Source organism: Perissodus microlepis, chromosome 17 (assembly GCF_051167445.1).
Source record: "Perissodus microlepis isolate ML-2025 ecotype Zambia chromosome 17, ASM5116744v1, whole genome shotgun sequence".
Classification (NCBI taxonomy): Eukaryota; Metazoa; Chordata; class Actinopteri; order Cichliformes; family Cichlidae; genus Perissodus; species Perissodus microlepis.
The window spans coordinates 2,321,854-2,347,521 of NC_140477.1; the positions used below are offsets into that span (position 1 = coordinate 2,321,854).

The 25,668-nt window shown below is 40.6% G+C and overlaps 1 protein-coding gene across 2 annotated transcripts in view; it reads left to right on the forward strand.

The window, feature by feature from the left end:
• Positions 1-25,668, forward strand: part of pde4ba (phosphodiesterase 4B, cAMP-specific a) — a 203,624-nt gene that overhangs the window by 2,310 nt on the left and 175,646 nt on the right. For both annotated transcript variants that reach the window (XM_084909579.1, XM_084909580.1), the window contains exon 2: positions 25,130-25,224. In XM_084909579.1, coding sequence (XP_084765705.1) covers positions 25,130-25,224 — 95 coding nt within the window. The remainder of the gene's footprint in view (positions 1-25,129; positions 25,225-25,668) is intronic.

The following is a 25,668-nucleotide window of genomic DNA, read 5'->3' on the forward strand; positions in this document are numbered from 1 at the left end:
ATGTGGATATTTGGGTTTTTTAAGGTCCGTGCTGTATGGAGATGTACAATAGGAACTCTGGGGAGATCCTAACCTGACAGGTGTCTTTCTTTGGGAGCTAAAACTGTGAACAAGCACAAAAATCAATGTACTGATGGGCTTACTGGCAGGTGTGTTTCCTTTCTCTCATTGGCCTTTTATCCCTCATGTGTAGCTCTGATTCTTCCCCCTATAGATGCCCTGATACTCTCTGTTTCTCTTATCCTGTCTTCATGCCTCCACCTCCCTCACCTTTAATCCGTCTCTCTGTAGCTGCCATTTCCTTACTGGATGGGTGAACTATGTAGCAGCGTTTCATCCATTTGACTTGCTCCATCCAAAACTCTGGGCTCTATTGATCTGTTGGCTTACACACCATGTACAAATGTGGAAAAAACATTGATCTTTGAGCAGACTTTAGTGGAGAGGCACCAGCATATCCAACACCTCAGCACGTGTATCTAGCTCTGATTTTGACTTGAGGTATCTTCAAATTCTTAATTAGCATCATTATGAGGGTAGAAACTGGTTACACTAACCCACAGTGAACACTTTGTAATGTGGCAGCCTTGATGTGCATGGTGACGATGTGGATTATACAGTGGGCTTTCCATGCACAATAAACCTTCATATTAACTGGAGTCATTGTACATTCAGTAATTTCTCACCCAGTGTGCACGCCAGCTAATTAGCCTGCTTAGAATCATCTTCTATACATTCACCCGGTAAGCAGCTACACAATATGATCACAGTACATCAGCACCGTTGCCTAGAATAACAGCTCTTTCAACGAGCATCCATCCGCTCACCTCTTTATTTCATTTTCATTTTGCAGATGAAAACAGAGACTGCTCAGGCTGTCAGACAACAACATAGGAGAACGAGCAGGATTTAACTCGCAGTAATTCAGTGCCCATACAGCACCGTGACTCCAGAGGTACTCTTTGATTAGCTCTGGGCATCACAATCCATTTCCAACAAGACCCAGCTGACACATGCCCTAGATCACAGCTCACCTCTTACACAGTAGACAAGCAACAGGCACGGTGAGTAAATAGCTTTACAAAGTCAGACTACACACTTCAACTCGTGTTTTGCTGATTCTTGCAGCATTGATCTCAAGGGATCTTGAGACTAACTTGTAGTCTGCTGCTACAACCATGATAGGTGTTGTTTCTGTAAGGCAGAAGTCAGGAATAAGCTGGAAGTAAAGAGGTTCCTTATAGTTCTCGAGTGAAGGTGAAGCAAGGACATTGCAGCTCATGTTTGATGGGTCTGTTTATCTCTACATCTCTACTATATGTGCCAGGGACCCCTCTGTGGAGGTCTGATCCCAAAAGATGTGTACCTGCAGAGAACTGTCGACTAAAACTGGTTACTGGACATAACTCCAGATGAATGACATTTTCTTTGTAGTCTGTATTCAGACATTCAAAACAATATTGTAGGCTGGCAATAATGCACCAATGTTCCAGTCTTTCTAGTCGCTTGTAGCTCAAAGCCAAACCTACATTTAACCATATATTGATACAGTGCTCTACTCCATACACTTTATCTTCCTCACATCCATGGGCAATTTAGACTCACCAGCAAACTACCAGCAGCCTTTGGACTGGCAGAGATGGGCAGTAACGCATTACAAGTAACATTACATTACATTACGCGTTACTTGAAAAAAGTAATCGAATTACTTCTTTTGCAATTGTAATCCGATTACTGTTACTTTCCTATAAACATGCTGCGTTACTAAACCGATGTGATTTTGTTTGTGAGAGTGTCTCATGACAATGACGTACGAGCGTGCGACGTCCGTGGCAGCAACAGACGCGTCAAATTTGAGCGAGCACCGAGCACGCTGCCACGGGGATGTGACATTCACAGAGAAACCCCCGGATCCTCCCACTGACAGGACCGCAGTGGGCAAACCTCCACCCGCCCCACTCCTGCTAAAAGGGACAATAGATTTAAGAGCTGCTGAATCTTTGATTTTATTTATTTCTGCTGCTTTATTTGCATCCATTTCAAAGAGTGTAAACACAAAATGTGATTTTATTTTATATGCTGGAATATGCAGACAATAGGTTTAAATGTTAAACACATTTCTTCAAGTCAAAGACAGCTGCATATCATTTTTGCTTGATGCGATGTGCATAAAATTAAAAGATTAAAACTATTTTTAAAAGAGACTTTCCATTTGATTCAATTGTATATGATGGATTATACATTAAATAAATAAATAAATAAATAAAAAAATTGAAACGGGCTGAAAGGTCAATTGCGTTATAACATATCCAGGTTGTGTATCATGGTTTTGAGAAGTAACTAAGTAACTACTTACTTTTGAAAATAAGTAATCAGTAAAATAATTAAATTACTTTTTTGGAGAAGTAATTAGTTACTAATTACTTTTTTTTTCAAGTTCCTTGACCAACACTGGTGGTAGGAAGTTCCACTGAGCTTATTTTCTTAAAGCTAATTGTTGGAGTCGTTCAGAATGGCAGAGCCACATTTAATATAAATCAAATCACTGAGGCCTATGCTGCACATGTGGCCTACTTGTAAAGCCACCAGTGTGTTCATCAACACAATTATGTAGGTAGAAATGATAGTGTTTCCTATCACCTGCTTTGTTTTTGTTTTTTGAGGTAAAACGTGAAGATCCATGAAAGGCTGCATCGGTGTCATCTATTGTGCATAAACTTGAAACTGAAAATGCATATAAGCCCCTGCCAGAGAACACAAGAAACTAACCTGATGTCACATTGCAACTTTTTTTAAGTAAACTTTTTTTGTGACCCTGCACCCAGTGAAGATTTGCTGACCCGACTCGCTTCACACCTGCAGAGTTTTTCCTCGTCTATATATATTTAGGCTCCTTTATATCAAGATGCTCCAGTCTGCATAAGAAATTGCTGCACCTGCTCAGCTGTCATTGAGGAAGAGGAAGTATATGTCTCGGGACTGCCTGACCCAAGACTACTGTTCCCTTCATATGCGTCATACTCAGCTGTGCTGCTCTACAGCATGTTCCACGACATGTTTTTTCCCCTGGTCCCCGCCTTGCACCCAGCCAGTTGTCATGCTGTCATTTTAATTGCATTATGGATTATTTCCATGTGCAGCTCCATGGCAGGGCTCAGTTTTGGTCCCAGATGGGATAAAATTAAAGGTTGGTTTAACTTCTCCATGATGTATAACTTCATTTACTTGCTCAGCCTTTTATTTTGTGGCTAATTAAGAAATAGCAGCATAATTGTTCACACTGGCATCTCTTTTCCTCCGTGACACTGATTATATTTGTCCCGGCTTTTTTTGGGAGTTGGTCAAATACTCTTGGCAGATCCCTCTCAGGCTGAAAAGGCATCTGCTAAATATTCTTGAACCAAAAGAATTGGTTTAAAAAAGCAAAACAAAAACCCTTATATTCATGCAAACAAGGGGCATGCCAGTAACCAATTATCCCTGTTTTGGGGAGTTCCAGGGTGAGTAGACAAATCTGCAGAGACTTGTGTTTTGTAAGCATAATATGTTTCCTGCTGCTAATATCTGTGCTGATTTTTTTTTTCTCTTGTGTAGCTGTAGCTGTGCATGTCTAAACATAAATCCCCAGGAGAGAGTGTTTCTTCTTGTGTGTTCTTCTTGTTTTTCTTAGATTAATGTTTAATTTGAGAACTGCTACCACATACACTGTATGCACTGAATAGCCCGGAGGTATTGTGTCACTGTAGAAACATGTGACAGTGGCCATCCATCTCTAAGGATTCTTCTTCTGTTGAGAATAAAACGAAGTAATGAATTTAAAGAGGAATTACCTGCTAACATTCAATACATAAATAATTCAATAGCAGAGGAGAGATTTGTTGCATTATTGTAAGCTTTGAACATAATTGTGTTAGAAGTGCAAAAAATTGTAGCAACATTTTCATAACAGTAATTCAGTAATAAGCTTTATATTAAGAGCACCTTTAATGTTTGGCTCTGTTTAAATTTTCCCTTTGAATCTTCTGCTTTTGCCCGTCTGTCAAAACATTTTGTAAATCCTCTTTTAAAGTCGCAGGAGAAGCGCGCACACCCAAGTACATAGAAATATGCCGGAGGATGATTTAAAAAAATTAAAAAATGAAAAATTATTAAGCATTTATAATAAACAACACAACTAGAAGCTTGAAAACAGACAGTCAAAACACTACAGATGACGTCACGTAAAGTCATGTGTCGTTTTATTACATAAAAGCAAGTCTATGGAAATTTAGAAGCCGTTTAAAGGAAATCACTGATTCTGATCAGGCGAGGGGTAAAGCAGATGGGGGGACCCTGAGATCATCTAGTACAGCGTGGGGAAAAGAATTACTTAGAAAACCAATAGACAATACAAAACTAGTACGACAAGTAGGATTCAGTAAGTGATCAATGTAAACTATCACTGAAGTGCCATGCGTGTTCTTGAAACCTTTGAGTAACACTGAGTTAGCATACTTCAGTTTGTCTTGCAAGATGTTTCGCAAAAACATAATTCAGCAGCAAATCGTCTCTAATATCTGATTTAATTTGATCTAACACGAACGAGGACACGTAAGCTTGATGAGCAGTGCTCACCTTTGAAAATAAGCTCATCTTCCTCTCCTGTCTTTTTTACATCGTCTCCGTCTGTTTCACACATGAACTTTTTAAATTTAGCTCACATTTTGTGACAAACTGCACAGAAACAGCTTGTGCGCTTGCTGATGTTGCTGCCACTTGAAGAAATCTGTCATGGCTCTGCGTCCTTTTGACCCAGCATTTTGAGTTTCTTGCGTTTGGTAATATTTTGTGTTCTGGTTCATTAGTAGTCTTAGTTATGCTGTTTTGAGTTTCCTATATTCCCTGTTTAGTTCCTCTGTGTGTGTCTGGATCTATATGTTTGTGTGAGTCCTTGTGTCTTGTTTCCGTCTTCGGTGCCCATGTTTCCCTCCTTGTGTGTCATCCCATGTTTCCCCAGCCTGTCATGTCTGTCTCATCCCACTTTCCTCCGCTCCCGTGTCAAGCTCGTGTCAGTTTTGCGTTCCTTTATTTCCTGTTTTATTGTGAAAGTCTCGCATCCATGGTTCCTCGTGTGTTTCTCCGTATGTTTAGGTTCAGGAATTCCAGTTTTTTTTTCATTTTGTATCACCTGCACGCCAGCAATAAAGCTGTTTTTTTTAGTTTAAGTCTGCTTAACGGCACACAGCAGGTTCATGACAAAATCTGTTTATGCCTGCTCCTCTTCAGTAGCTGGTAGTGTTGGGGTTGGGGACATCATCACGCTGTGCAAATGGTTGCATTGTGTTAGTAGCATAATCCAGTGTTTTCTGTCCCAGACACACTTTACCACGGGATTCTTATCCTTTTGTAAAATAAAAGTAATATCCACGCCTCCACTCCTGAAGACTTGCTGACCCTTGTAATGAACCTAACGATTAACTGCAACTGTAGCGTGATCACTGAATTAAAAAAATAACAAGTTCTACGTTATTTAAAACTGGCAGCTAGTTAAGTACAGTGACCACAACTTTACGGCTGCACCGTGAACTCATCACAGGATGCGAAGGAGGGATGTGCTGAAGATAAAGCTGGGATGAAACCGCATGAAATATGAATGCATGAATTCTGAATTTCAACCGAACTATACTGAATCACATAAACCAGTTACTCACTTGGAGAATAAAACTGGTGGAGTGTTATTCTCGTTTGCTCTGGCAGCGTTTCAGCTACTCTGTGAACCCAAGATAACCCCTGAAATGTTTACTTCCGGCTGGCTTCTAAATCTAGTTGCTTTAAAGACTTCACAGTGGTATCCACAAACCAAGTTTGAAGTGAGCTTTGCCCTAGAATCCTGGCATTGGTCAGCTCTCTGGTTTCTTTTTGTCAGTGTCTTTGAATAAAGTACAGAACAGACACTATTTTCAGGCAGCACAAATGCACTGGGTGCAAAAACAGCAGTACCTCCCTATACTAACCATAGCTGCCTGTAACCAGTGTGTGGTGGTAACTAGAAAAATAATGTTGAGAATACAAAACAGAGCCAGCAGAAGCAGGAGTAGACATGGGGATGGACAAAGGAGTGTGAGGCACAGCCAACTTGGAGTGGCAATTAGGCTGAGCGTCAGGGCCATCAGGGCACAGCAGGTACTGGAGATGTAGAGGACGGCACAGCAGGACCGAGGTCCCGAGAGCCAAGAATAACCAGGCCTGCATCACCTCGAATCCACAGCGGGGCCAAGATGCAGAGAGGGAGAGAGGGTGGAGGAAAACATGACAGAGCAAAAACAAAAAAAGCAGATCGTGTAGTAAAAATACTGTTGAGACACAAAGAAAACACAGGCAAGGGTGGCGGGAAGCATATCTGCAGCAATTTCTTGTAAAATTGAAAGGAAAATGAAAAAGCTTTTTACAATCCAAACCTTTTGTTGCCTTTACCAGTGTCCCTGCTGCTGCATGTGTACTTATGAGTTTTAGTTTGTAAGTTTTCATTTTTCTTTTTTGTAAATGTGAATGAGAGAAACCCTCCACGTTCCCACTTTGGGCTAAGGAGCTGGATCTTTATCTTCACGTGTTCCCGTCACATGCAATATCACTCTCTTGCTATTGCCATAGTTACCAGACCTTCATTCCTTTTTTTACTGTAGCATGCATTTATTTATTAAACCCTTACATTCATCGTTGCATCATCTTCACTGGGAAGATTTTATTAGGCTCTTTCTAGCCTGGTCAATATACTGTAGATATTGCAGGACGGCTCCTCCACAGCTCCACAGGCTTAATGGAATTGGCATTTAATGGTGGACCAACAGGAAGTTGCATTAGTTTGAGATCATATTTGAGAAAGAAATCGGGAGTAAGAGTTCCTAATTGCAGTATTTATATGTTTAATTATGATATTCGCATTTTCGTTGTCAAATTCGTGCATTAGAATTTGTGAGTAATTTGTTAAAGACACTCTGTTGTGTTTACAACAAAACAGCTATGAGTCATATCACATGGCTCTCATCCAGAGGGGGTATTTACTCAGCTGTGTGGAGTTGTCTCACCACGAGCTTATAATAAACATTGTTGCCAACTCTTGATTAAAGCTGCTAATTTTTAAGAGAGAATTCAACTTGGAAACTTTTCTAAACTCTGCATGTCTTTGTTATAGGTTCTCTTCTCTAACTGAGCACTGAAAGCATGTTTTACCACGAGCCTCATTCACCCAGTGTCACACATTCATATAAGCACTTTTTTTGGATACCTAAGCACCTTGTATTACATGCACACACTCACACGGACGCATCGGGAGCAACTCGGGTTCAGTATCTTGCCCGAGGATACTCTGCCATGCGGACTGCAGTAGCCGGGGATCAAGCTACTGATCTTCTGATTGTAGATGACCCACTCTACCTCCTGAGCCTTCACTGCCCACAAGCTCGCAGTGCCTGGTATTCCCAGATGGTCTCGCGTCCAAGTACTAACCAGGCCTCTCCCTGCTTAGTTTCTGGGATCAGACGCGCTCTCAGGCGATAAGACTACTGTAAATATTCAAAGACTTCAATAAACCATCCAAATGCTGCTTATTAGCCTCTGTAACGTTATTGTATTGTAGGCCACACGCTGTTTATAGTCCGTTTAAATGTCCAGTTATAAATATTCAATCTTATGTGTTGCTGGTTTTTTTTTTTTCCCTCTGAAATTCTCTCTGCGTTTCCCCATCTCGCTCTTCTAGACTCTGACATCCTTTAAATGAATGTTATAAACAAATATAAATAATCTTGGTCATTAATTTAATGAGTGAATACACAAATGGATGCTGTCTTCCTCATCTCTGTGTCCGTGACTGAAAGATTACCCTCACAGGGCTCGAGCTGACAGAGATGAATAACTAGAGAAAAATGAGCAGCATAATTGAGAGTAATGAACATGCCGAGCTGCCGGCTCACGTCTTTGTGCAAGAACTGATGAAGTGATTGAAGGACGGGCTTGGGATTGATTTTCTGTTATATTAGTGAGAGGCGTGATAAAGATCCCCTCTACACGCATGCTATGGAAATACTAGTGAGACCGGGGTAAGCTTTATGGTTTATGGAAATGCGTCATAACAAGGAGAAGAGACACGAACATGCTACAAGTGTAGTCATCTGTTTCTGCAGGCAGTGCTGACCACATCGGGCGATTTCTACTCCTTTGCCTTCAGGTCATTTTTATGACTTATGACTCTTCATATGCAAATATAGGACACATTGATTACAGAGACGGAGCCCTTGCACAATGTGACCAGACGTAATGTAAAATCTAAAATATGACTTGAATAATACATTTTCTCTTTTTAAGAAACATTGTAACACCTAAAGTCAAACCTTCACTGTTTTCAATTCAAATCTTCTTGAATCAAACTGAACATACTGCACATTAATTTGCACAGTAAAGGAGAAATGAGATAAACGATAACACATTAGAGGGGCACACTGAGAGCTGTGTTCTTGAAATATGCTGTCAGATAGTACAGGGGTCAACTTTTTTTGGTGTGTTCAAATGTGGAATGAAAGGAATTATGAATGTAAAATATGAATGATGTCTGAATATGTGCTGCTACAGATTAAATGTATGATCTCCAGAAAGGATCTGGTTTATATTAGAATAATAGTACAACAACTGTTTATAGTACAATACTACATTCTGTGTCTAATACACGGCCGTGTGTGGTTACCTGTAGTTTAGCTTAATGGGTTTGGATGCTGACATTGCTTAAAATATACTGGTATCGATACTGGTCTTAAAAGCAATTCCTCTTCCTGGAGTCGACACTTTAAAAAAAACAGTACACGGCATCCAAACATCACGCTACGCTGAGTCAGCAAATAAAACGAGAAGAAAGGGTCTGCAGGTTTCTTCTTCGGGCGATCACAGCTGTCGGTGTAATACAGCATTATATCAGACTGTTGGTCATCTAGAGCCCATGTGCCACACTTAAATGTAATAGAACACAATTATTGTCATTAAATATACCAGAAATTATCCTGCTACTGTCTATAGTGATTATGCTGCATGGATTAAAATAATGAAAAACTTTAGTCTGAAGTCCTCCATAAAAATTATATCCTACATTTTTAGATATAATCCCACAATTATTATCTCAGATTTGTCTGTGTTGTTGATATTTGTTTTATTAATGAACGCCCAAACACGGAAAATCCTGTTCAAATGTAGCAATTTATGTAACCACAGCAGTTTAAGGGATAATAAATCTTACCTGTTGGCATGTTTTGTTTTTAACTTTCTTACGCATGCAAGCCTATCCCAGCTGACTTGGGGTGAGAGGGAGGGTACACGCTGGGCAGGTCATCAGTCTGCCACAGGACTAACACATAGACACAGGCATTCGCTCTCACATTCACACCTATAGGCAATTTAGAGTTTCCAATTAAACTAAACCCCCCCCCCCCCCCCCCCCTTAGCGCATGTCTTTGGACTGTGGGAGGAAGCCGGAGAGAACCCACACAAACACTGGGAGAACACGCAACCTCCACACAGAAAGATCCCGCCCTTATGGTGGAACTGAACCCAGGACCTTCTTGCTGTGAGGCAACAGTGCTAACATCGTGCTTATGTTTTGTTTTTATTTAATGTAATGAATTTAATTATTTATGAGTTTTTTTTGTTCATTTTTTAATGATTCATTTTGGAAATACTTTTATCCAACATTCTTACAGTAAGCTTGTAGTTGAAATATGAAGTTTTGACTCAAGGAAACAGAACAGTGGGGCTTCTGCTGACAGTGCCATGGATGCAAGCTGAGATCAGCACCCGTGTAACACATTTACAGTAACTGTCAGTAACAGCTCTGCTGTCTTTGCTGTTGAAAAGCAGAGTGTTATTTACCAGCACTGACGGCTCTCTCTCTGTTGGAAATAATTGATAATATAATTACAAAGTCACCAGTTGTCTAAAAGCACAGGTATGGATCTCAGTGATGCTGCAGGAAGCTCCTGCCAATGCTTTTTAAACCAGGTTTCCAGGTTGCATTCGGTGGTTGGTGTCATTATCCATTAACAGTGTGGTCTGGGTGCCTCTGGCAACTCAGACATGTAAAGTTTATTTTGCATCCTGAGGTTTTTGATATTGGTGCTGAAACCTTGAATGTTAAGCATGTTTTTCAGTGTTTTTCATAGAGGATTTTTAAAGGATTTTCCATAATTGGTGTGAGATTTGTTTGGTGAGTGAAAATGAAGGTAAAAGGGTGTGCTGTGTGCCAGAGGTCTGAGCTTTATCTACCATGCATTAATCCACCCTTCTTCCACCAAACACAACACAGAATCACACCGCTGCATCCTGTAATTATTAGCTCATCTTGAACCTGCCAGTAGTGTGAGCACGCTGTAGCTCCAGCTTCTGCTTTGCTATTTTGCATTACACCATTTGGTAATGAATGTGCTGTTGTTATTTACTTCTGGGCCTTAAATTTAAGCAAGACCAAATTGGGGATTCGCATCGAGCCAAGTCAGCATGGAAGAGAAACCTGCAAATAAAACCTTCTCTGGACCGATAACTTGGAAATCCTGTTATTCTGCAGAGCTCATTGGGTGTGGGTTTTTTTTTTTTTTTTGGTAAACCATATTTCCCTGAAGTCTCGCGCTAACACTTCACAGTGTTGTTAAAATCAAGTCAAAACAAAACTTGAAGTTCTTCTTTCTCACATGTAACACAGAACAGGAGACTTCAAACAAGTTCTCAGTAGTGTCAATGCTCTGCTGCCCACTCACTCGCCGTGAATTCTTCAGACAATTATCTGTTTTCTCACAGGTGATTGTCTGTACCAGGTCATTTACTCACATCAAAGCAAACGACCATCGCACCGAGAAGTTAGTGCAAAAACAAAAAGATGAAAGACTGTTTTCGACTTTCTCCTCTGGACGTTACACTGCACACAGCGCTGGACATGTCATACACTGTTCTGCCACAACAATAAAGCCGCTGAAGGTTTTTGATGTTGTGAAGGCTTATTTTTAATTTCATTTCAGACTTCTCCAAGGGAAAAATTGGATCATTTATGTGAATGTTACCACTAAAAATGGTTGCAGATCAAGCAGACACCCAGAGAATCTACTCTGGGTGCTGTGGTAAGCAGCGCCGCCCGCCCTGAAAGGTCACGCAGTAATGGTCAATGCAGTTTTGTTAGCATTGAAAGGGATCTTTGGAAGGCAGATAGTTGTAAAGTTGTGTCTGTTATGTATATATTCATTTCCTGGGATTTCCTGGAAGGAGCTGGAGGGACTAGATAAGAACTGAGCTCCTGTGCTGCCTCTGTGACCTGGTAACTTGGCCTGTCTCTTGTTTTCTATTTCTCTGTCGTCAAATTAGTAAAATGATTAGCACTCAAGCGCTAATATGTAAGTAAATAAATTAACAAATTACTTCACGTGCGATTATCTGAACCCTCACGGGTTTCAATCCCGCTCTACGCCTGGTTCACGGCCCGAATGGCCTGGGGGAAGAAGCTCCTCCCTGTGTTAGCGTGTTAGGGAGCGAAAGCACTTCCCTGACCTCAACAGTGAGAAGAGTCCATCGTTGGGGTGGGAGAGTCTTCACATTGGTACATTGGTGCTGCACCACTGAGTGTAAACAGACAGCAGGTCTGGAAGCTCTGAGCAAATCTTCTGTGGAGTTTGCATGTTCTCCCTGTGTCTGCGTGGGTTCTCTCCGGGTACTCCGGCTTCCTCCCACAGTCCACAGACATGGAGTTAGTGTGGTTAGGTTAATTGCTGATTCTAAATTACCAATAAGTGTCATGGTCCCGGGTCGTTTGACCCAGCGTTGTGAGTTTCTTTTAATATTTTGATGTCTTATTGTTTATGTTTAAGTTCATTTAGTTGTCTTGAGTGTATATATGGCCTAGGTTGCCCTGTTGTAGTTCATCGGTTATTAGATTCTGCTCGCGTCTTCGTCCTCTGTGTCCCTTTCAGTATGTGTGGTGTTTATGCAAGTGCTTGTCCTTTTGTTCACATGTTCCCCTCCTCGTGTTCATGCCCTCTGTATTATGTTCTAAGATCAGTTAGTACTCTTTGGGTTTAGGTTTCTCCCATGTCTTCCCCACTATGCTGGGTAGTATCTTGTCTTCGGCGTGCGAGTGTGACAAGTCCCCTGTGTTTACGTCTCCCTAGCTCTGCGTGTTTCCTGTTTTACTTTGACAGTCTTGAGTCCCATGTTCTGTGTGTTCAGTTTGCTTCCTCCTGTCCAGTCATTATGTTAATTCGTCCCAGCTGTGTTCCCCGTGTGTTTCCTTTTCCCTTGTCACCCTCGTGTGTATTTATGTGGTCATTCCATGTACGGTCGTCTGCTACGTTCACGCCGCGTTTCAGGATTTTCATGTATGCATGCCAGGTCTTCATGTTAGGTCCATTCAAGTCTTGTTTTTTGTGTCTCTGCACTTGCGTCCTCCTCCTCGTTCCACACGGTCAGCTGACTGTGACAATAGGTGTTAATGTGAGTGCGAATGGCTGTCTGTCTGTCTGAGTTAGCCCTGCGACAGCACCCTGCCTCTCACCCTTACAGCAGCTGAGACTGACCACTGCAACCCTGAACTGGATAAACAGAAGAAAAGAGATGGATGGAAGGACTAAATGAAGAAAACATGCAAGCGTTTTGAAAACTGAAGATCAGTGTTGCCTTTTGTTCTACTTTTAATCCTGTGGTTGAGCAGCGATGTTGGTCAAACACAAGTTGACCCTATTGCAGATGCATTTTATGTTTAAGGGTCTGGGCAGGGGGTATGCACCGTATGTGGAGACAGTAGGTCAGTACAATCTGCTTCGACTTTAATTTCTGCACGTTTAAGATGAATTTACATATTTATGTGATCAAAAAATATGAAAATGTATCCAGAACATATTATGTCTGGCAATCTTTATCTGTTTTTCTTCTTCCCACTGATACAGTAGTGCAGCATTATATCAACATGGTTTCTACTCAGTGTTCCTGGTCTCCTTCTCTTTATTATGCGCTCGACAGACGGACTGCCCTCGCTTTTTGAGTGTTCGACCCTTCATTAAATCGGCACTACACATGCAAATAAAAGTTTCCCTTTAATTGTCTCAAGAAGCACTTAAAGTATGTCAAAGCTCATAGTTTTTAATAAGATATCCCCAAGATTGCACTAACCACAGGCAGGTGAAACACCATCTAGTGAGCTCGCACCTGAAATGACATCACTGACATCAGGGTGAGAAAAAAGGGGAAGACATCAAGTGAATGAGAAATCTAGAGAAAAGTCACTTTGCTAATTAGGAGCTCCCTGAGCACTGGTTTTCTGTTCTTAGGATGACGATCTCTGTGAGGTGGAAATGAAATCCCCAGTGAGAGCGGCACCGTGTCTGGAGACAGCCTGTAAACTGGTGATCAGTGATTCAGAAGTGAAGTGTTTTGGCAACTGAATCGAGACCCTAAAAGCATGCAGAGAAGTGAAAACGTGACAGTTACAGTGGTGTTTAGTAAATGAAAGTTTGCAGTAAGGTGAAGAAAAAAACCACAGCTGCAGAAAACGTGCAGCGGATCTGTTTCCACTGCTCTGACCTTTTTCTCTGTGTTTTTTTTCTCTCCTCTACACAATCCTCATGTGGGAGGCTCTCAGAGGCTGTAGGCTGCAACATTATATGAAAAACACGGTTTCTCGCATCTGCGGCATAGATTCAATGTTTTCATTTGTCATATGTCCTTGCAGGGGAAAAAATATTGAAATTATGCACGTGTACCTGTGCAGAATCTGGAGTAAAGTTTTGGTGCTTGCTGTTGCTGTGTGCAGCTGAAGGCAGTGAGTCATACACATTGTTTTCATCTGAAATGAAAAATCAAAATTCACATCAGATTTCTTTTCTTAATTTAATAATCGTTATGCTGCTAGTAGAGACTTTTTTCTTACTTTTAAGCATCAGTCACATAGACCTAGAGACCAGTAGCTAGGTAAGACTGTATTCCTTGATGACGACCACACAGTGAATACAAATAAGAAATCCATTCATTTAGCAGCTGTTGGAGGTTGTCGACTGGTCTCTAGGCCCGCACGACAGTGAGTTTTACTGTAAGTAAATGTTTTTCATCATAGTTTCACAAAATGCTGCGCCACATTGTGACATCTTATACTAGGAAGAGGGCAAAGCAATCGCAGCACGAACCATTCCTCTACATTAAACGATTGAATGTCTTTGCCTCTGAAATGACACACAGAAGCACTTCCAGAGGTAGTGCAACTGATAGTTGTTATTATCACTGTATGACTCAGGCCCTCATCGCTAGAGTTTGGATCTAATAAACAGGAAAAGTCGTGTCATTTATGGATCAATGAGCTCTCTGATATATCTAACCAGGTTAATAACCACAGTCATGCTACTAGTATCACATTACCGAATGTCACACAGTGTTGGGAAGGTTACTTTTAAAATGTATTCCACTACAGATTACAGAATACATGCGAACCCGAAATGTAGTTTGTAACGTATTCTATTAAGTTACTCAATGTAACGTATTCTGAATGTTTTGGATTACTTAATATAATGTCATGCTTTTTACAGCTAAATCAATGCACGATTGCTGTGTGATTTATTACTATTACTGAAGGCTACTCGCCAGCAAGCTAACACTGTTAGCTGACATTAGCTGAGGTTAGTTAATAAACTGCTTTCAGAACTGCGCATGATTATTTGCAGCTAGCAGGTTGTTAATGCTATCCATCAAGTCTAACAGTCTGCAGTCTATGAACTAACCTCAGTTAAGGCCAGCTAACAGTGTTAGCTCAGTTCAGTAATAGTAATAAATCACAATAATACATCGAAGATACTTAAGTGGCAAATGACCCAGGCAGCTACCATAACTAAAACAAGGTAGCTGCAGGAGGCTAACATTAGTTTTTAAAATAGAACTTACTTCCAGATGTTTGTTTAGGTTTAAGTCTTTTCAGCTGGGAAGGACGCTCCCATTAGAGCCTCTTATTTTGTTTGGGTTTCCAGCAATGTGTGGAATTACCAAAATTAGAGAGGAGATAGCCGAACATATGAAACAGAAAAAGACCGCCGTGTAATCCATTTATTTCAACAAAGTAACACTAACTTCAAATTATCACATATTTAGATGGTAACTGTAACAAAATGCAGTTACTAAAATTTTGTATTTTAAATATTTTAAATGCGTAACGCCTCTACATGTATTCCGTTACTTCCCAACACTTGTGGCAGATAACACTAATAAAGTTAACTGCAGTGCATCAAAGTAATATTACAGAGCAAAAAGTTCAAGGCTGTGGCTGGCTGATGAACTCAGCTGTTCACCATCCCATATGCGCTTCATCTGTCAGTGGCACAGTGGCGTACGATGCCCTTGATATGCTACACTACAGGGATAAACTTTATTAAACTCTTTGAAGGATTTACAGAGCATAGCTTGCATGTAAAGATTGCGTGTACAGTGGATTTGGGAGGACTTTATGATGGATTAAATTATGTTCCACATATTTCATATTTCTCGTTCTTTAATATTAAAAAGACCTAGAAATAAGAATACTCAACAGTTTGGGTTTGGTGCCACATTATTGTCAGTGCCTCCTTCATTTCCCTTACACACCAATAGTACTGTATAATGAAACTATTATTAGGTTAAAAAAAAAAACTATGGAGTGGTCTGGATGTTGTATCTGTAATCAGAAATCATCCTGCAATGCCAGGTCTGGTTTTGGATGATAGGAAACAGCTGTTAACTTTGCAGCTGTATAGGTAATAAGGATTAGAAATCGAATGTAAATGATGACTTGATTACATCCTGTAACATCGGTGTGGAGAGTTTAGGGGTCATTACGAGTGTCCAACACCTGTGTTTTTGCACAAATTAAAGTCCTGTCTGTGCCAGTTTGTACTGGAAATGACTTTATTTATGCATTTATGTGTGCAGGTTCAGTATTATGTTGTGTGGACATGTTTCAGATATTTTATATTATGTATGTAAAAATGTATCCTCCATCCGTCCTGCCTGCTTGAGCAGAGCATCAGAGAGGAGGAGGTGACAGCGTACTGCTCATCACACACAACTGTGTGTGTGTGTGTGTGTGTGTCCATCTATATTACAAATTCATGTCTATATTTTGAGAGTAACAGCAAACTGAAGAAAAAAGATCCACCCAATCAGAAGTAGCATTATAGCATTTTTTTTGTTTGTTTTCAAGCTAAATTTTGCTGGACGCTTTCCCCTGTGAATACAATGTTCTGTCATCTGGCTCATTCTGCTATTCAGAAGCAAGAAAAAATAACTGTGGTTTAAAGTGGAAGCATTGTGATTAATTAAAATAACTATAACCAACTAATGATGGTGCTAGAGAAAATGGCACAGTTGTCAAAGTCAGTAGGTTGGTCGTAACAAAACTGCGCCACAAACATGGACAGCAGAAGACTGGTAGAGTGAAATGTTGACAGCCTGTTTCTCGTCCTCTGTCAGGTGCCCACTGAATCAGTCAATCAACAGAACAGCCAGGCAGAGCTTGTTATCTTTGCTCTATTAGTCCGATTCACAACACGCTCTATTGCAGCTCGTTTTCAGTGACGTCGCTTACACACCACAACGTGTGTGTGAGAGGTACGAGATGAGATGTGACAGAACATCTTGTCACATTTTGCTTTGTCACCTGAAAGTGAATCAGGTGGGTTTTTCAGGTTATACCATACTCGACTAATTTGCTGACTGATGGCTTTATATTGCGGTGAATGTCTGAAAAATACATTTAACCCTATATGAATATTCATGAAAAGCAGTGTAACTAGGTGATGACACCTGTGTCACCGTGGGTCACCGTGGGTTGATACTGGTTTGGGTTCAACATCATAGCTGCTCACAATAGAACAAAGTAAACAGAAGAATAAAATCAAAGACTCAGCAGCTCTGAGTCCTGTCGCTCTTAAATCTATAGTCACCTGTTTAGCAGGAGTGGGGCGGGTGGAGATTTGTCCACAGTGGTCATGTCAGTGGGGGGGATCCGGGGGTTTCTGTCACATTCCCGTGGCAGCGTGCTCGCTGCTCGCTCAGATTTCAAGTTTAATTTTTCGCTGTAGAAAGAAGTTTTCTTCCCAAACAGAGTGCACAGCGGATGCTATGTTTTTGTCACTTTGTACAGAATCAAACTTAAAGTAATGTGAGTACTTCCAAGCTTCAAACGCTGCATCACGCCATATTATCCATTGTTGATTTGCACACGTCTATTGCTGCCACGGACGTCGCACGCTCGTACGTCAAACAACATCACGGTTTAGTAACGCAGCGTGCTCACGGAAAAGTAACAGTAATCGAATTACTTTTTTGCAATAGTAAACCCTTACTTTACTCATTACTTGAAAAAAGTAATCGCATTACAGTACCGCATTACTGCCCGTCTCTGATTACAGTACTGCGGTTTCCTGCATTACAGTTCTGGTTTCATTTTTCCTCAATAGAGAGACGACTACTTCTCAGTTCATCTCCTGCTTTTCTCAATATTTAACCCAGACGTCTATGTTCCTCCAGCCTTAACCAAACGTTACTATCAAAAAAATGTTGCAAATCCTTCTTGTCTGCAGCAGATGGCACAGAAGTGCAGGTCTTAGCACTGTTACCTCACAGTTTTCTACCTGGAGTTTCCTGTGCAAGCTTCTCTTCCAGTACTCTGCTTTCTCCTACAGTTGAAAAACATACATGTTAGTTGATGAGTCAACATATATTCAGCAATGTAAACACTAGCATGTCATGCTATGCCGCCAGCAAGGACATATGTCATCTTGGCTGTCCACTGTTAATCTGATTAGTACGTGTAAATGGCCTGCAGTTGCATTCTTTGTTTTCATGCGTTCATCTAAAAAGAGAGCACTTATACGCACGATGCTAGAGAAATATGGCAGCTGCTGGTTGCATTTGATACATGCTTGAGAGGTACTGCCGGGCAACATATTGATGCCTTGCAGTATTTAGGTATTTGTGGAAGCAAGATTTGATCTTGCCCAGCATTAGGATGGTGTGCTTTAAAAACTAGCTTCAGTGGTCACAATCAGCCTTTTGCTATAAGAAGACTCCTTCAAAAGTTGTGATGTTGAGCTCAGGGTTACCACCACCTCTGCTATATTTTCAGCGTGGCTGCGAGCCAGAGGGAAGACTGTGTCACAGAGAGGTCCGCAATTTTAATGAGGCATGGGGTAATTTTACTCAGCCACAATAGTTCATTCTGACTGCTAGGTGAGTGACTAATGTTATTAGCAAAGCACAAAGGAGCCGGTGCATTTTCATGTCGCTCTCATGCAAAGAGCACATGGAATATATTGTTTTGTTGGGGTAATGGAAATCCTGCTAATGTTTGTGTGTGCTTGTGTTTGGTCTCAACACCTGTCTTTCCTAATGCTGTTAATTAGGCTGAAGTAACGCTAATTAGGCGAAATGATGATGAGTTTCTTTATAGAATATATATTAAAGACATATATTATGAACAAATTCGGTAATTATGTAGTTGGAGCCATTTGGATTAATGAGTGCAACTTATCAGAGAAATGATTCTCAGGTTTTCCCTCTAAACAACCAAACCCTTCCAAAATACACTGACTGCATTTTGTGTTAAAATGGAAATATGGGCGTTTGTGCATTATGTTTAACCATACCATCAGAACTCTTTAGGATTTACTCTGAGCTGTATGGATTCAAACTGAGCACATATCCTCCAGAGCTCTGGCTGTGAGCACAGAAGCCCCGCCCACCTGCTGTTCAGATCTCCTGTTTGCACGTAGCAGAAGAGTTCAGACGAAACCTGGCTTAAAAGGAGGGTGGCCTTTAAGAGAGCTGCACAAAGGCCCAATATGCTATAGCATAAAGATTATTTTTGAGCTGTGGATTATGCAAAGCTACTCGTGTGGAGTACAAAAATGAAAACGTGGAGGTGGAAATGTGCACGTCCTCTTCAAAACATCATTTTTTTAGTCTCTTTGCAATAAAAAAGTTTGTATGCCCTTAAGCTGTCCTCGATATTAACTCATTTTAATGTTAGCCAACAGTAATTGTTAATGGTCTGCTGTCAAAGTTAGACAAATGACTTTAGATTTTATCCTTCAACATTTATTATCTCTTGAAAGTGCAGAGTGGTGATATGCTGTCGCAGCAGGCCAGAAATAACCGTGTTTGAAGACAACAGCTGAATATGCTCGTTTGTTTGTTTCTTCACCTGGATTAAGATGTTGTGATGTGTACCGATTATATAAACGTAACGTATCTTGAGGGCTTGTCTTGTCCGCTCGTGCTGAAAGATCATCTGCATCAAGGGCGCCATTATCATGTGACATATGTCATCTCCAAATGTCGTCATTGCCCTTGACGCAGCTTAATGCAGGAACAGTTTTGCATATTTGGAAAATGCACTTGAGTTCCTAATTACATTATAAGCTCTGCAGCCATCAAGGTAAACGGCTCAGAACATGAAGGTTTTTTTCTTGTTCTTTGAGAGCACTCCCAATGCTTTTTCACTTTTTTTAATTTAAAGTGATTTCTCTTCTTCAACTTGAACTTCAACAGCAGCCACATGGCCATGCCAACATGAAAAAATGATTTTTAGTTATGTTGGAAAAGAATGAAGTTTTTTTTAAAGATCATTAAAAAAATCTTTTCCTCTGTTTTGAGAGACACCCTCTTTTTTTTGAGCTGTGTCACAATTGCTCAGTGTGAATGTCTGGAGTTTCTTGAGTGGACCCTGGCCTGGTCTCTGTGTTGTTAAGTACCTGACTGCTTAGACGTGTCCACGGGAAGCTGATAGCTAGTTGTTTCCTGTTATACAAGTCATGGTTTCTGGTCACCAGATCATTTGCAGTGTAAATACAGCTTAAGAAAGCTGGGGTGGGTAGAGCTAGAAGCAGGTTAGCTATGCAAAAGGACTAGTAGCAGGGTCAAACATCTTTCATGACTATCATCCCATCTATTGTTTGCAACTGGACTTCTTTAGGTTTGTGAAGACATTTAAGTGAGGTCCACGTAATAAACCCCTAGTACAGGCTGTCGCCTTTGGACCCTCCTGAGGGTAGGGTTGGGCGATTGGACGAATATATCTCACATTGGGTGCATTTATCCAGTCTTTAAGTGATGATGATGAACTCTGCTTCCGGGTCCAAACTACTTTGTGTTTATTAAGGCTGTTGTGTTTTCAACATGTTTTAATGCTTTGTATCTTGTTCTATTTAATCCGTTTACAGCATCCTGCCAGCCTCACATTAACTTTTATCAAGTGGAAAAAAGTTAGCATTCATCCTCCAGCTTCACTGCGTTTATGCTAACATAGCTGTGTCGCTAGTGATCACGTAGCACATCATTATATACCAGCTAGCCCAACTTCAGTAACCCTACAAACGTCACTGCTGTTTAGTTTTCTGTCTAAGTTTATGTTGGAAGTGATAGCAGAGCTGTACGTTTGAATTTTCTCAGAAACCTCTCAGTCAAAACATGCTATATCATGTTTAGGTGGAAACTAGCGAGCTAACTTCCTGCTAACTTCTACCTCTGTTAAATTTAATAAATCCTGTTTTCATGGATGCCTGGATGTTAAACTGAATTGTTACACCTGGTAGAGCAGCCACACTGATCATTTTATTAAAGATGAAAGAATTTAGACAGTTTGTAACTCTCAGTGATGCTGCAGTGATCGTTTGACTTTGGGACCTGAATCTGAGTTTGGACCCAGAAACGGCTAATGACATCAGACTTAAAGACCGGATAACACTTTATAAAAGTATTGCATCATTTTTATTTCCCCATAATAACGATCTCATAACGATCCCTCTTTAGATCCGCAAAACTTAAATATCATAATATAGATAGTATACTATGAAACCACCTAGGAACAGACTAAAATGACATTTGATAAAGTACAGCAGGACACAGGGAGGGGTACATGTTAGTGGTTAAAACAAGCGAGCTGGAGAGCTGTGGAAGCTTCTTCCTGTTTTTTTTCATCCATAGATTTCCCAAACAGACATGAGAGTTTTATACTAATCTTGTAATTGAACTCTTAGAAAGGAATAGAATAGTCTTATTTCTGCACAGAAATACTTTATCTAGTCTTCTTCGCTGTCTCCTCTGTTTCATAGAATCATCTTTGTCTCGCTTGCATGTAGCTCTCTGCACTTCTACACTTTCATCTTCATCTCATTCTCCAAACACCTACTCGTGCAATTTTGCCCGTCCTTTTAGACATTGTCTCCTCACAATTCTCATTCTTTTTCTCTCTGTCTGCCTCTCCCTCTGTGCCCATTTTCTGTCACTACTGAAGCTCATCTCGCTGTCTGCCAATATCCTGGGAACAAAAAAAAAAAAAGAGAGAGACCCTCCCAGGTCACTTGAGGAACAATTCTTGAGGTTTTTTAACAGCTACTTGAATTGCTCATTAGAGAGACTCGATGGCTGTGGAGTCTATCTTATCTGCTGCTTTTGAATGATTAGAATGGGGGAATTAAAGTGTGCCAAAGCATTAAGGCTGTTTTGGGTTTCATTAGCCGGTTGGTTCATTAAGACGTCTTACCAAGAGGAACAATTACAAAAAGAAAAACTGTCATTTGCAGAGGAAAGAGAGAACTCATAAAGATTAGCAAGATTATTTGAAAAGATCAGGTAAAGGCACTGATTAGCATGTGCCTTATGATTCCCGTGCATGCTCCAACGCCGTCGCATGAGTTTGCAATCATTTGTCTACCATTCAGTCACTTTGTGCACATTTTCAAACAAACTGTTTGACAGAATTAGCACTTTGTCTTTTTAGATGAGGACACCATTTTTTTACAGACTTAAAAAGAGGTGAGATACCAGCACTGCTTTTAAAGTAAGGTTGTGTAATGTTATTACATAATATGTTTAAAATAATATTCTAACAGTGGGTTAAAAGCAGAGGCAGGGCGTGATTTGTGGAAAAAAAATCAGAAAGGCTGATATTCTTGAAACATTTCAAAAACTACAGTCTGCTTTACTGTGTTGGAGTATTTATTATTTAGTGCTGCTGTCAATGCAGTGTAGAATATTAAGAGTTTAAACCAAAGTTTTACATCCGTCTTATCCGGGGTTGCGAGCGGAGCTGTTCTATCAAACGCTTGTAAGAATGTTTCAATCTCTTTAATTAAAATTAAATTAATTAATTTGCACAATATTCTTATGTTGTCCGTTGCTCTCCATAACACAGGGGATCTAATCAACCATAACACAAAGGCTTAAGTGATATTTTAACAGAATAAATCCCCCTTCAGACAGCACCACTTGAGCAGGTGTGCCACTTAACGTTAATATGAGATGATTTTAGTTGCACAAAGAGCTGCAAACCTAATAAATTAACAAAATGAAGTGAAGCATTTTAGTAGCATAAGTTTGAAAATGTGATTATCTTCTTGAACTAAGACAACACTATATTCTCGCTCCTCACACAAGGAAGACAATCTCCTTTGGTGAGAGACTTGTGCCTAATTATTCTGCTTTCCTGTGAAGGGGCGGTCGTCTGGGGCATGTCACTCTTCTTTGCCTGCAACATCTCTCACCATCGAGAGATCTAACTCGTGATTCATACAGTGAACGACAGTCAGGTTAGGGTTGAGTGCGACAGTTGCTCTGCATTAGCCCATTATAGCAGCTATGCCATTAGTTGCAAGGCCAACAACCTGGAAGCAAAACATTTCTTCAGAGATGTTTGTATGTAAATGCTTTCTCGCAGAATGTTACAGATAATAATTCCAGTCCATGAATATAATTCAGTGGGTTTAGACACTACGCTGTAAAACTGTCTCCTGTGTGGAAAAAGTGATGACCTACATTTTTGTGCAAACGTGCTGCAGCTATCCTACGGATGGCTTTGTGTTAATATTTGTAATATCTCTGTATCTGTCGCTGTTGATAGAGTCATGCTGACATTTATGGCGCTTGATAACAGTGAAAAGCAAAAAGATGGAACCGGAATTGAGCTAAAAAACACATTTTAATTTAGTTAAAGCCAAATTTATTGTATGTGTTGTGGTATTGTTTATGCATTGTATTGGGACTGTTCCCATTTTTATCCCAAGTATCCGTGACATGACGACTGCAAAGCAGAGGCCTAATCCTTCTGTTGAAGTGTAAAACAGTTCATCTAAAAAAAAAAAAATCATGGATAAAAAAAATATTTATCCATCGGGGAACTTTTGCGAGATCTCGCAAAACAAACTCGGGATCTTGCAAAAGTTTTAGCTGCATTCTTCGGAGGCCGCCAGCCCGAAGCCGACCAGGAGGTCGAGGCACGATGTGTCGGGAAAGCGGTGTTTCTCCCGGCTGTAGTAGGTCTCGACCTCCCGTTAGCTTCGAGCTAGTGGATGTCAGATCTCCGAAAACGTCGGAGCACTTTTGCAAATATGTGATGTCTTGTAAACCGAGCAGGTATCTTGACGTTTACACAACTACATTCACGCCTCAAAATATCTTAAAAGTGTATTTTGTGACCCAGAAAGAGTAATATTACAACTAAGTAGCTGCCACCATTGTTGGAATTCAACTTTTGCGAGATCTCGCAAAAGTCCGTCTTAATTTTTTTTTCTCCCATGTCCCCTGCGGGGCTCCGTAGAACACTGCGGCATCACTGGGAGTGACGTTTGTAGGGTTACTGAAGTTGGGCTAGCTGGTATATAATGATGTGCTACGTGATCGCTAGCGACACAGCTATGTTAGCATAACATAAACAGTGAAGCTGGAGGATGAACGCTAACTTTTTTCCACTCGATAAAAGTTAACGTGAAGGTTCCCGATGGTTAGGGACAAATGCAATCACATGGCAGGATGCTGTAAACCAGGGGTGTCGAACTCCAGGCCGCGAGGGCCGGTGTCCTGCAGGTTTTAGATATCACCCTGTTTCAACACACCTGAATCAAATGATTAGTTCATTACAGGGCTTCTGGAGAACTTCAAGACATGTTGAAGTGGTAATTTAGCCATTTAAATCAGCTGTGATGGAACAAGGACACATCTAAAACATGCAGGACACCGGCCCTCGAGGCCTGGAGTTCGACACCTGTGCTGTAAACGGACCAAACATCAGTCAGGAGAACAACTGAGATAATCCATCCACAATACGAGGTTAGTCATTAATATACTGTAACAACATGGGAATAGAGCAGCTGCCAGAGAATTCAGCATTAATAATAATAATAATGGATTGCATTTATAAAGCGCTTTTCTACGCACCCAAAGTGCTTTACAATTCCACTATTCATTCACTCTCAGATTCACACACTGGTGCAGGCAAACTACAGTTGTAGCCACAGCTGCCCTGGGGCAGACTGACAGAAGCGAGGCATCGGCCCCTCTGGCCAACACCTGTAGGCGGTAGGGTAAAGTGTCTTGCCCAAGGACACAACGACCAGGATGGAGAGAGAATTTAGAAATTAAAGCATCATTCTGATTAAAGAGCTTGCTCATGCTGGTGGATTAACCATTAAAGAAACATAAAAAGTGATTTAGGTAATTATCAATATTGTTAAATTAGAGAAGCTGTGGCATAAACCTTAAACCTCAGTGGTGGTCTAATAAATTTGTTAGACACGATCTGTATCTTGTCTCTTGTAAGAACTAATAATCTTGTTCATTTCATCCTCCTTCAACACCAAATTTCAATTTCAGTGAAATTTGAAAATTGGTTTTATTTGTTTTCTACATGAGTCAGATTTTATTGGAGGACTGGGGGGATCGTAGGAAACGCAGATAAACAAAAATCAAAGCATCATTAGAGCCATTGCATCGCCACAGTTGCCAGCCAGCTCCTCTCTTGGTCTGTTTTTTACGGGAAGAAAATTTTGCACATTATTGCATGCTGGTGCTACTGCGCTGATGCATGACACTCATAGGAGCAATATTGAGGCAAGGCTGTTTCGACTGCTTTGCTTTATTTTTCTCAAACAAAGATGAGCCTGAATCCTAAACTCATTGTTGGTGCATGTGTGTTTGTGTACAGGTGACAGGCACAAGCAGTAAAAACGTGTATTTTTTCTTTAAAAAACATGATCTCTGAGTTACTCCTAATAAAGTATAGATATTATAACTGGATGTTTCCAGAAAAGACGAAATGATAATTCTCTCCATTTGTCTTTTCCAGGTTTGCACGTGAAGCTGCTGTGTTTGGACAGCACGAGAGATACTTACGGAAAGATGAGGAAGAGCAGGAGTGTCCTCACAGTCTCTCCCAACAATGTAAGTCGGCATGTCCTCAAAATATCTCAAAAGGTGTGCGATAGTTTGCATATAACACACACGCCAGGCATTTATCAAGCAGCTTATGACAGCTTGTGTCACTGCAGGGTTCACTTACCTTGTGAAGAATGAGCTATAATTGCTGTTTGGGGTAGAGACCTAACAAAAGACAGGTATTACTGTGGTATTTGTGACAAAGTCACGAATCCGATTTCAATTTAGAGAAAGAAAAGAGACTGATTAACAGACAGAGAAAATACCAGAGTCTGCAACAGCTTTATTGAAGAGTGAGGCTCATGAAAGTCGAGATGGCGAATGAACAAATCTGCACATTTTATGTACCAGAGTTTCCATGTAGTTATAATCTTTGTTCTTAATGCTTTTAATGCCCCACTCCGTGCACGCTTCCCTGTGTTTTGGCAGCTTCTCTCTGCTTTGCCGTCT